The sequence below is a fragment of the Anopheles coluzzii genome, chromosome 2 (assembly GCF_943734685.1).
Source record: "Anopheles coluzzii chromosome 2, AcolN3, whole genome shotgun sequence".
Classification (NCBI taxonomy): Eukaryota; Metazoa; Arthropoda; class Insecta; order Diptera; family Culicidae; genus Anopheles; species Anopheles coluzzii.
Genome location: NC_064670.1, coordinates 45,958,930 through 45,971,020, shown reverse-complemented (window position 1 = coordinate 45,971,020; position 12,091 = coordinate 45,958,930). Strand labels below are relative to the sequence as shown.

The window sequence follows — 12,091 nt, the reverse complement described above, 5'->3', positions numbered from 1 at the left end:
GAATATAGGTCAATAATCATAGTAGAGTAATAGTTATTGACTTAAATTATATACAATAAAAATGTTAATTGGGCATTTTTTTTCACAATTTTTTTGGTGCTAGTGAGCAGAATATGTTGTGATAGGCCGTTTTTAAACATTTGATATTTTGTTTGGCACTCGTATGGCAAGCAAGTTGCAAGCGATAGTTACTGTTTCAATCGATAAAATGGAAATCAATTAGTGAAAAATCTTTGGCTTATCTAGGGTAACAGAGAAATATTTTACATAACTAAAAGGTACACAAAAAAGCTACATAGAATATCTAATTGCTTCATAATTGCTTCTGTGCTGCTACAGTTAAAACATGTGTGCAACTGCATGTTAGTTGTAATATCCTAATATTTCAGTAAAGTTCAATAATCGCAAAAGGCCGGCCCAATCAGGTTTGATCTTAAAACATAAAGCTCTTTCTGGAACTTAGACAAAAATGGTCATCATTGTGCCGTTGAAATTCACGTATTTTATCGAGTTATTACGTCGAAAATGGGGTTTAGTGTACCAAGAATTGTGGCCAAAAAAACAGTAATTTCAATGAGTATCATGCTTTCTTCGAATTATCATCGTATATAGGACGAACAACGCAGCCCTTACCTTGATTTAGTCCGAGTTGTTACAGTCAATAACGCAGTTCGCAGAACTTAACGATTAATTTAAAATCTTTCGATTAGACTCATAACAAAACCGACCTACAGGTAGCAAAGATTACCTTAATTCAATGAAAAATAACTCATCATTTCTCTCTCCCTCCACCCTCTTCAGGTGCTAGTAGTGAAGACGCACGAGTGGGGCCCGCACGCCTGGGCCCCATACACCAAAGCGATCCTGTTGATACGGGATCCGGAACGGGCCATTCTGGCGGAGTTTAATCGTCAATCTGGTGGCCACGTAGGATTTGCCTCGCCTGATCGTTATCGTAGGACCAAGGGTCGATGTAAGTAAAGTCGATTATAAAAAAAACATCAGCATTTAGCACCGGCCTAATCACACTGTACACACCTTCCTATGTTTTGCAGATTGGACTCAATTTGTAAAAAATAAACTTTGGGCATGGGAACAAACGAATCTCTCGTGGGCGAAAAACTTCACTGGCGAAGTTAAGCTAGTCTTCTACGATGATCTAGTCGAGAACGTGGAGGGTACATTGCGCAGTATTCTTAAATTTCTCAACTACCAGACGGACGAGGTAAGTTAAGTAGAATATTTGCTATACGACATCTCGGTGTAAAATAACGTCAACGTGTTTCTCTCGGTTGTAGGAGCTGCTGGCGTGTGCCCTCATGCGAAAGGAAGGCATTTACCGGCGCAAGAAGCGCATTCTGCAGTTCGATCCGTACAGTCCGGCAATGCACGCAGCAATTGACGAAAAGCGTGCCGAAGTGTACGCAGCCCTCGGCCGCTACGACGCACACTAAGCAAAATCAGTGGCTGTAATTGTGATGTATGGTTTCGATTGGTTTAGGCTAATTGGTTTTGAACGAATTATTTCTTAACAATAGAACCCAGTCGTACCACTACTACTCTTGTTACCGAGACGCCAGACAGAGGCAGCGCCTATATTTTTGCTCACAAAGTATTTGTACAAAGCTTAAGTAGTGTTGTTAAAGAAATGTTTTTCATAAGTATCGAACCACTAGGCAACCAGAATCTCAAACACAGTTTCCCGCACAAAACGAAACAAACGAACGCGGACCCGATTTTAAAAGCTTCCATTATTTGTGTAACGGTTAGAGATTCACCACGTGCAATCGCGCCCAGTGCAAAAGACATAGCGTGAGCATGGTGCTCAGTTTTGTAAAGCCATTTCCTGTTTGTTACTGTAATTAGCGAAACACATTCTAGTCAGCAAGGGAATCCCGATTATGTTGCCATTCGAGCTGTCCCGCAAGTCGCGACGGATCCGTAGCCAAGCGCCAAAACATGTCTTAAACGTAAACCAAAGTAATGTAGCACGATTTACCAGGCTAAACTATATAGGAAGCTAAAGGGCACGGCAACACACCTCCCTACAAAACCGTTCACGACGTAGAAAGCAACATACACGTTGTAGAAGAAGCTAGAAGAAACTGGTAAGACTTTTAGGAGCAACCTAGGAACAATAGCTACCACATAAGCATACGTACACGTAGGTAAGCGGGGGCAGTATTCATTTGTACTATTAGAAATGTCTGCGCGATTTTACTACCATTCATGACAAACGAGGACAGTAAAAGAAAATGGAAGCTAAATGGTACATAAAAAGTATAAATCACCAACGCATAACGATTAGTAATCCTGTTCCAATGGTTGGAGCAACCGAGAACTAACACAATGTATGATAGCATTGGGCTGGTGTAAACGGATGTGCATTATGTGTAGACACCAGAAGCAGAACAAAAAAGGAATAAACAATATTTAGAGGTGTTCAGATGTGTCTTTTCCCTACCGTTTGCTTCTAAAAACTTCTACAGACAGGAACACGTGTTCCGGTCATTCAAAAGATTTATATTATAAAATTATTCTGCTTTTCATCGCTTCAAAACGATCCAGTTCGATGTTTTCTATGAGTTTCAACTGTCATTATGAATTGAAGCGTTTTGCATCCCTTTTCAAGCGTTTGCACAACCGTTGTGCGATGGTTTGGGTATTTTAATCTATCCGAAAGTTTATTTAAAACGTTTAGCTACAATCACAAATAAAATACATAACTTCTTAGTACGGTAAGAGTTTAACACGTTTAAATAGAAAAAAATAATACGCTGTGAAAATTTTAAACCTCTTTAATTTGAATGTCCCAACACAAACAATTATTGTACAAAGAAGTAGAATTTTATTGTATTTTTGTGGCTTTGAAAATTACATTAAAACATGAGTTTGTAAAGTATGCAAAAATATGAAACTTGAAATCATTTCATAAACTATTATTTACCTTCAACCGTGATGTCCGGCCATGCACCTTCGGTGCACATATGTCAGGGTCTATTGCAAACTACCATTAGAAAGCTTTCGTTCGCAAATCGATTCAGTTGGTGCCGTAAATGTGGCCTCATCTCGCAATTTACGAGTATCCATCCGTTATTTGCTATACTTTGACATCAAGCGAGAAATTATAAACGCATGCTGCGCTCATAAACGCGTGTTTCGAATGCTTTTCGACCAGTTTCAACATCCGCCGTACGCGTTCGAAAGCTTTCCCCGAACGGCACGGAATATTTCCTGCCGCCGTACCGTGAGAAGAGGTCAATGAACCGAGCGGAGGTCTACATACAACCTAGTTCGCGAATCGCTAGCCGCTGCTACTGCCGTTCGCTGCCGTCGTGTGCCGTTTGTTTCCACTCTCTTCTCGGTTGGTGGAACGGTTTTCGCCGCGTTGGCCCCTCCACTCCCACGAAACGGTAGTGTGCAGAAAAAAAAATTAGGGCGCAAGTGTCCCCTTTAGCTCCGACCCTAAAAGTGCATTTTCCCGACTGCGGCCGGGGTGCCGCTGCTCGTTTTGCCCAAATGACAGTGCAGTTAAAGCCAAAGTGCACCCTGTCCGGTGCATCCCCGTGACACGTTCGCCGTTGTACCCGCGCTCCCTTTCGGTGCCGAAGTCGTTACGACGGGACGACGGGAAAAGCTGGGCAAAGTGCGATTGTAGTGGTGTCTAGTGACGAGAGCCGTTTCGCTATTCGCATCATTCCCCGTGTGTCTGGAGCACAAAACGGCCAACATATATAAGCGCAGCATAAGCATTATTGGTGACGTATCGGTTTGTTGTTGGTGGGTTGGCACAAGGGTGGCTTCCCTCTCCCCCTTTCCCAAGTCATCCCCTTTCTATCGCTGCGCTGTAAGAGTATATGTGTGAGAGGGAAAGAGAGTGGGACAGAGCGAGAAAGCACTACCACCCGTTCGGAATGTGGTGAGGATGTGTGCGCGGGTGTGGTGAATAAATTTGACATTTATTTGTTATTGACCTGAGCTGTGTGTGTGTGTGCATGTGCTAGAGAAGGTTTTGCGGAAGGTGGATGAGGACGGCTGAGGTGCCAGTAGTACACACAACACCGCAACACCGCAACACGGCAGCAACCTTCCTCGGGTGGCGGCCCCGTCAACGTACTTGGCGCCCACCCCCCCTCTCCACCCCGTTGGTTGGAGCGCATTGAAAGGCAGCCACGGCAAACTCAGCGACCGACTCGAGGTCACCGCACGTGTGCGCGAGCGAGCGAGCGAGTGCCGTACGAGCGGCTGCAGAAGTGAAAGAGCGCGCACACGAACCTCAACGACGACGACGACGGCGATGGCAATGGAGGACAACAACAACAACGCACCGAGCAAGGCCTCCTTAGCATCGATGACGACGCCCACAGCGAGCGCACACTGAGGCAAACGACAGCAACGACAGACGTAGCCAGCAGCCGCCGCCAGTGCTAATCTGCCATCCCGTGGAAAGTGAGTGTGCTAGAGAAAGGTGCTGTCCCCCTGTCCGCACCACCAGGTCCGGTCACCATTTCCCGGCCGTGATTAGAAAAGTGCCGCGCCACTAACACCAACACCGCGCTGTGTTCGTGTTATCGACGCAAATGCTGCTCGTCCGATACCGCCGTACGCCCGTTGCCTAGCAGCGCTTCGCTGCCCCGCCTTGCCACACAGTTGCTGTGGCGGCACACACTACGGCTCTGTTTACCATTAGGGACGATGATGGCCGACCCGAGCACATCCTCACTTCCCTAAGTGCGCCATTTGTTTTGCCGCCGCCGTGTACGCGAAACGCCGCGTACGGAGACGCGATCGCGTGTGTCTACTAGAGTGTTTAGTGGTTTAGCTTACCGTGCATTTGCGTTTGCTGCGGAAAATCCGTGATCCTGTGTGTAACGTCTCGCTAAAAACGATCATCTCTAGCGCTGAGAGAGGATAACCAACGGTGCTGACGGCGCGCCGTGCGCTTGTTTACGCGAAACTGTTTGACGCGCAGTAAGCCCGCTGCAAGCAACAACAACAACAAAAAAAGAAGCAAACGGGAGGACGGTGTATTAGCTAGCGCGCGGGCGCCCCCCTTTTGTGCTTTGCGCAAATTCGAAAGAAATACCTGGAGGAGCCACCCCAAGTGAAAGTCTTTGTGCGCTCTCTGTGTGATTTGTGAGTGTGTGTGTGAGTGTGTGTGTGAGGGAGTGGAGGAGGCAAGCAACCCGACCGATCATCGTGGGAGTGAGTGTGGTAGCATACCCCCTGAACCCTCCTCCCCTTGCGGCCACCTCCTGCTCATAGTGTGCAGGGGCCGCGTTCACGTGGCCGACGCATTTTTTTGGTGTCTGCTGCAAAGTGTTTGACGCGTGCGTTTTTTTTTATTCCGGCGTTCGGGAGCGCAATGAGCGAGAGCGGGCGGAGGGACAATGACGCAAGAAGAAGTGCTGCCCCCGCCGCACCGGCTCGAGGCCTGCTGCCGACTGTGCCTGTCCGGCGACGAGCCGCGTAGTACCAGCCTGTTCCTGTTCCCGGTGCCGCCGGGCCATCCGGCTGGGCCGGAGGACCATTCCCCGCCGTCGCCGTCGTCCGTCACCGAGCAGCGGCTACTCATCGAGATGATACTGGAGTGCACCTCGATTCAGGTGAGACAGACAGACACACACAGCCCCGCCGCGCGTCCTTGGAGCGTCCGCCGCTTGTGTGTTGGCTAAAGTGCACGAGGTGTCTCACTCGCAAGGGCTGTGCGGCAGTGTGAATGATTTCATCTACAAGGCCGGTGCGCATGCAACGCGTGAGCGTGTGCGGCGAGAGCACTCGCGTCCTCCCCGCCACCGCCACCAACGCCACCACCACCATCACCGAGGTTAACTAGCGCGCGAGGGCGAACGCGTTCTCTTTGTGCGCAAACAAGCAATATGCACCGCGGTGTATGTGTGTGTGTGTTTGTGTGTGTGCACGACCTCCTGCACGACCGTTCACCCGCCGCGCGCGCTCGCCAGTGCCCTTCGCGACACACAAAAAGCGGACACTTATACACACACTTTGTCTCACCACCCGTGTGCGCTCTCTAACGAGTCTCTTTTTTTCTCTTTCTTTCCCTCTCCCTCTCTCTCTCTCTCTCTCTCTCTTTGTTTTTGCACATTCTCAGATAACCTTGGAGGAGGACTACCCGGCGAAGGTCTGCGAAAAGTGTGTCGAAACGCTAGACAAATTTTATCAGTACCGGAGGCGCTGTCTCGCCAACGATCAGATACTCCGCCTGGAGCGGTTACGCACGGGAGGCCAGCGGAAGCCGCCCAACAATAACAATAACAATGAGGAGGAGAAGGAGGAGGAGGAGGAGCATCGGGGGACCGGGACGGCGTCAGCACCACCACCTCCAGCCCTGTTGATGCACCGGCCATCACCTCCCACTAGTGAAAGGAGTCACCAGCCACCGCCACTGCATGCGACAGCAACGCCGCCACCGGTCATGGCAGTGCCAGCGATTAGGATTAAGAGTGAACCGCGGGGAGAGGGTGCACAGGAGGAGGAGGAGCAGCATCCAGCGGCGGTGGAAACCGACCCCCAGCCGGCTGCCCTCTGCGCGGACGGTGGCGGCATGTCGTCGATTTTGCGCAGCATTTTGCTACAAACGCGCGATTCCACTACGAGCCGATCGTCCCCGAACACGGAACCGGAATCACCGCGGCAAACGCCCCAACTGCCGCCCCATCCTGTCCCACCGGCGGGGGACAACCAGCAGCAGGCCGAAGAGCACGAAGACGAAGAGCAAGACATTAAACCCTCGCTTTTGCAGCAGATGCTGCTGCAGCAACAGAGAGTCTCCTCCCCTGCCAACCGGTCGCCGGCGAAAGCGGCGTCCGACACCAACGAAGGAGGGGGCGCTTTGTCGGGGAACAACTCAACGGGCAGCTGCACGTCCGCCTCTACGTCCTCGCTGCTGAAGCGCATGTTGCTCGATGGCAGTGGGACTGCTGGGAGTGCCCCAGCGGAGCAACAAGCACCACCACCGACCTCGGTCTCACCGCTGGAGGGACCCAGCGGTCAGCCATCACACCGCAGCACCTCCACGCATCATCTGCGCACCACCAAACACGAACCTCCGAGTGCCACCAACACACCGTCACCGCCCGTCCAGCGAGCGAAGGACGATGTGTCTACGAACGAAACGCCCCTCGCATCGCAGCTCCGCTCGATACTGCTCCAGCACCGGGCACCACCGGACTGGGAGGGGACCACAACACGCACTGCCTCGATGTCGGACGCTTCCCCGGAGCAGCACCCACCGTCCGCGCAGGAGCGCAGCACAAATGCAACCAGCGCCGGAGAGAAGCCGGAAGTGTCGTACGTGCGAAGTTTGTTCCTGCGTAACGATTCCGACTCGGAAAGCGAACCGCCACCGGTCGAGGATCAGCGCGAGATGCTGCTGTACGCAATGTTCCATGAGCTGCGGACACGCCAACAGCAGCAGCAGCAACAGCAGCCACAACATCAACACCAGCAGCAGGCCGGTTTCTCGTCCGACTCCGATGACGATTCGGACGATCTGCCGCAGGACTATCGGCTGCCGAGCGTGCGCCGCCGCAGCACCGACTCGGTTGAATCGCGGCCCAAACGGCGCCGGATGGAGTATCCCTGTCTGCTGTGCGGGCGATCGTTTGCCGGTAAGACGAGGCTGGTGCTGCACATGCGCACCCACATGATGCTGGACGGCGGCGGTGCGGATGGATCGACGCTTTCGAGCGGAGGCGGAGCGGCCACTATATCCCTGCCGGCCGTTTCCCCTGCTGCCATCGTTGCTGCCGGCGGCGGTGTGTTGCTGCCGAACGGGAGCGGTGGTGGTGCTAGCGATGTGGAAGATATTGCTGGTCGTTTGCTTAACGCACAGCAGCAGCAGCACCACCACCACCACCATCGACACGAGGATGCCGGCGGCTTTGGCGAGAGCAGCGTCGGCAATGAGGACGAGATCGATGCGCTTGAGCGGCGCTCGTACGCGTGCTACATCTGCGGTGCGGACCAGAACAACCTGGCGCAGCTGAAGGAGCATCTGCTGGCGGCGCACCAGGACCGGATACGATCGCGCGGCCGCACGCGCGAACGGCAGAAAGCGTCGATTGCGTGCGAAATCTGCCAGCGCTCCTTCCGCAGCCAGTTTGCGTACGGCGAGCATATGCGCACGCACACCGGGGAGCGGCCGTTCCCGTGCGATCAGTGTGATAAGCGGTTCCCGCGCCGGTTCCAGCTGCTCGGCCATCTCTACAACGTGCACAAGCAGTCCTGGGTGGCGGACGAGTCTAAAGCCAAGTTTGCGAAAAAGTAACCCCTCCTTCCTTTTCCACTCCCTGGTACCCGTCCCACCACCACTCCACGTCGCCTTCCGTTCCGTTTCCGGAGCGCTGTGTGTGTGTGTTTGTGTTTGTTGCAGTCTTGTGAGCAAAAACAAACACAGAAAACGAATTTTTACTATGCCTTAGCAGTTTTAGGACAGATTATTATTTTGTTTCTCCTTGTCTAGTTAGTGCTGTAGATGTTAGGCAGATGTCCGAGACATGTGCTTTGTTTTGTTCTTAGTCGTAATTGTTGCTAGTTATACAGAAGGAAAATATACTTATACACGTAATATTTTTAACAAAGATGAAGACGAACAGGAAGTTGAATTGGTTGTGTGCATCCGAAGAAATTTTCTCTTTTGTTGAGACTTTTTTTCTACTTTCATTGCTTTCATTGCTACTAGTGATGGAAAAAATGAAGTTTTCGTCGGAATCGATTCCGGAATTGGTTCCAGAATCGGCTCCGGAATCATAATCGGTTCCGGAATCGGAATCAAAATCGGTACCGGAATCGCATTTCCATCATCGAAATCGGCCCCGGGAATCGAAATCGAAATTGACTTCGAAATCAGTATTGGCTTCGAAATCGGAATCGGTAACGGTTTTAAATTAAGAATAGACGTTTGGATCTAAAGGCTACGTAAACGATCCATTCTCATGGAAATTCCTGGACTCATTTCGCTTCTGAAATTTCTGAAAAATGTTAATACTCGAACTGATTCTAATTCCACAGCTAATCCGATTCCGATTCTAAAATCGATTCCGGAGCCAACTCTGAAATCGGCTCCGAAATTGGCTCCGGAGTTCGAATCGATTCCAGCATCGGAATCGGCTCCGGAATTGATTCCGAACATACAATCGGAATCGGGTAGGTCCGATTCCGAGCTCCCACCACTAATTGCTACACAATGAGTAAAATAATACAAAATCGGTGATCGGTGAAGATGGCGAGCAACACAATTGAACTAATTGTAATTAGTTTCGAGAAGAAGCTTTGTGACACTTTTGATCCATTTTTAAATTGTCTTGATTTTGGAAAAAACGGTTGCATTTTTTTTTTCAAACAACTCTAATTTAAATTCACCACTCATGGTGGTGAGTTTCTTGGAACCTCCAACAGTGGAATAATTCCGGTCATTGCATGTGTAAATCAATTTAAATGTTGGCACATAAAAACATAAAAGCAAAAATTAGTTTCTAGTTTTATTTTTGTGCAATTTAGTGCACAGATTCGTGCTATTTGAATGCTCTTGTTCAGCGGAAATGTAATTGAAATGAACGTTACCAATGAAAAGGGAAATCGTTTGATATGAATGCAATAATATGTTTCGATTAAACGTGAGCTGTTTGCCAGTCTTTTTCCGTCATCCATAGACTTTTTCAATTAAAAAATATTGCATAAATTGTCAATGAATTTTTATTGCTATTATTACATTGTGCAACAACAAAAAAAACAAGTTTGTTTTGCAGTTCTGTCACATTGCTCCGGGGCCGTTTGCGGCTTCAGCGCACACGCTTGTAAACAAATCAAGCGAATCGCAGACGGTCTACAAACAGACGGCGACGAAAGTGAACAACTCCCGCAAAGAAAGTTTTTCAGCGCACACACACCCGCACGCTAGTTCTATGTCTGGAAGGAAACACCTATGGATACGGGTACATTGTGAGTTTTTCGATTTGTCACGATTACAGCGCGTGTTTCATTGACCGATTTTTCCTTCCCGCCCGCCCCTGCATTGCCAACAACAGTGCTCAGGACTTCTTCTGTCGGCTGTGCGCTGCGGAAGGCATTGTAATACACCCGCTCTTCCCGCCGGGCGACAGCGATCCCAAGGATGAGCTGGTGCGAATGATCGCGGTGCTAACGTCGGTGCACCTTGCCCAAACGGAAGAGGCCGGCGCGGTCATCTGCGACAAGTGTTTGCAAATGCTGGATTTGTTTTGTAAGTTTCGCGAAGAGTGTCTCAGGCAGGATGTGCTTATCCGCACGAGACGCACGATACTGCTGGAGCAACAAAGACAACAGCAGGAGCAGCTTGTACAGCAGCAGCAGCAGACGTTTTTTAGTCAACAGCAGAGTCTATCGCTCCTGCACCCGGTAGTGGAGATAAAGGTGGAGGAAGTGGAACCGGTTGCAGCGATCGAGCCGGAAGAGATTCTTTGCACACCTGTGCATCAGTTTGCAGAGCTGGAAGATTGTAAAGAGGAGGAGGAAACGCTACCGATAACAGCGGAACCATTTCTAGTCACGAACGAATCACCAACGGTCTCGGTAGTAAGTCAACCAGTACTGCAGCCATATCCGAGCGTCACACATGACAACAGTATGCTTAGCACTAGTCTTAACGATAGCACTGGCTTCCCACTGGCCGGTATAGCGGTACTTACACCCATCAGCAACCTTTCGATCACCGTTCCGACAAGCGAATCCTCACCGGAAAGTACTGATGCTCCGGTCGACGGGACGGCCGTTTGTGAGGCCGATAAAACACCCCCGGCACGCCGTGGTAAGCGAGGTAAGGCGAAACCGAACTTTAAAAAACCACCCCCCGACTGTGAACTGTGCCAGGAAAGCTTTGCCACGCACTACGAGCTTCAGCAGCACATGAACCAGCAGCACGCGTGGGACCGCGGCAACCGTTGCTCGTTGGCGTGCGATCCGTGCCAGATGCGGTTCACCAAATCGTACAACCTGAAGCGGCACCTGTACGAGGTGCATGGTGAGGTACCGCAGGGCCTGACGGTGACACCGTGCGCACACTGCGGGGAGCGATTTCTGCGCGGCAACATCCTCGAACGGCACATCGCCCGGGTACATCAGAACAAGAAGGTGCTTAAAGTACGTGCCATTAAATCCACCTAATTATGCTAAGAGTTTTGTTGTGAAGTGATCGTACGACTATTAGGCGATCAGCAGCTCGAGCTGAGAGTTCCTATCGCGAGGAGCAACAAGCGAGGAAGAATTTATTTTATGGAAATGATAAAGTGTGTTTTAGAGCGTATCAGTTTACATAAGTAACAGCGTATCAGTGACCAGTATTAAAGAAGCAAACAGTTTCCAAAACAACTGATATGAGCTCAGTCGCTGGGAGTAATGAAGGAATTGAATGCTGAATGTCAGTCAACAGGCGGTAAAGGTTGAGCCAGATGTTGAGCACAACATCGAGGATGTCTGTCGAATCTCGCCGACGTCATGAACTATCCGTCTGCTATCTACGTCGCGATGGAAAATGTCGGAATCGGATCACATCGACATCTTCAGAATGACAACATGTGGGACGGAAATGTGAAGCCAAAATGAATTGGATGAGCAATCAATGCAACGAAGACAAAGTCTTCCTTGACCAAGATCTCTATACAGCAGAGGATTTGTACTATCGTAAAAACGATCCTAACTTTATGCTGCGCTCTCTATACCGAAATCCACAGATACATTGTTCGGGAGAAGCCTGTCTGCTTTGTGCATAACCACAAACTGCCTCTGATCCTTGAGATAACTGCAATAACGCACGAAATGGAAGATGTTTTCCTATACCGGACCATACAAGACGAGAACTAGTCTCTTGGTGGTTGATTTTGGCTCATTTCCTGGACGATCGCTGTGTACAGAAGCTTGCTATACAATTTGCCGCCATAGCGGATATCCTGAAGGTGGTGAATACCGGCAAATAGATCATGTCCAACCAGAGATGAGGCTTACCTAAACATGTCAGCAAAAAGGGAGATGTTTTAAAACTTTTCTTTTCAAAAGATCTCGATTGCTATAAAACCCCTTTTGTAAAATAACCGTT

General features: G+C 49.8%; 3 protein-coding genes across 3 annotated transcripts in view; all 3 read left to right on the top strand.

Annotated features, from left to right (window-relative positions):
• LOC120951356 (WSCD family member AGAP003962) overlaps positions 1-2,446 on the top strand; it is a 36,117-nt gene extending 33,671 nt beyond the window's left edge. The window contains exons 4-6 of the mRNA XM_040370028.2: positions 802-973; positions 1,056-1,225; positions 1,299-2,446. Of these exons, the coding sequence (XP_040225962.2) occupies positions 802-973; positions 1,056-1,225; positions 1,299-1,454 (498 nt within the window). The 3' untranslated portion in view covers positions 1,455-2,446. The remainder of the gene's footprint in view (positions 1-801; positions 974-1,055; positions 1,226-1,298) is intronic.
• A 584-nt stretch (positions 2,447-3,030) lies between these two features.
• LOC120949421 (histone-lysine N-methyltransferase 2B-like) lies at positions 3,031-8,603 on the top strand. Its single transcript, XM_040366710.2, has 2 exons — positions 3,031-5,606; positions 6,113-8,603. Exons 1-2 carry the CDS (start codon positions 5,391-5,393, stop codon positions 8,288-8,290), a joined length of 2,394 nt encoding a protein of 797 aa, XP_040222644.2. The 5' UTR covers positions 3,031-5,390; the 3' UTR covers positions 8,291-8,603.
• A 1,160-nt stretch (positions 8,604-9,763) lies between these two features.
• On the top strand, positions 9,764-12,069 carry LOC120951507 (specificity protein transcription factor 3-like). Its single transcript, XM_040370275.2, has 2 exons — positions 9,764-9,963; positions 10,050-12,069. The coding sequence occupies exons 1-2, from the start codon at positions 9,947-9,949 to the stop codon at positions 11,161-11,163; spliced, it is 1,131 nt and encodes a 376-aa protein (XP_040226209.2). The 5' UTR covers positions 9,764-9,946; the 3' UTR covers positions 11,164-12,069.
• The last annotated feature ends 22 nt before the right edge of the window (positions 12,070-12,091 follow it).

Bases quoted from the DNA above. Each gene is read 5' to 3' on its own strand.
- LOC120949421 (XM_040366710.2), top strand. From the start codon at position 5,391: ATGACGCAAGAAGAAGTGCTGCCCCCGCCGCACCGGCTCGAGGCCTGC. The intron at 5,607-6,112 runs GTGAGACAGACA...GCACATTCTCAG, and splicing joins TGGAGTGCACCTCGATTCAG to ATAACCTTGGAGGAGGACTA.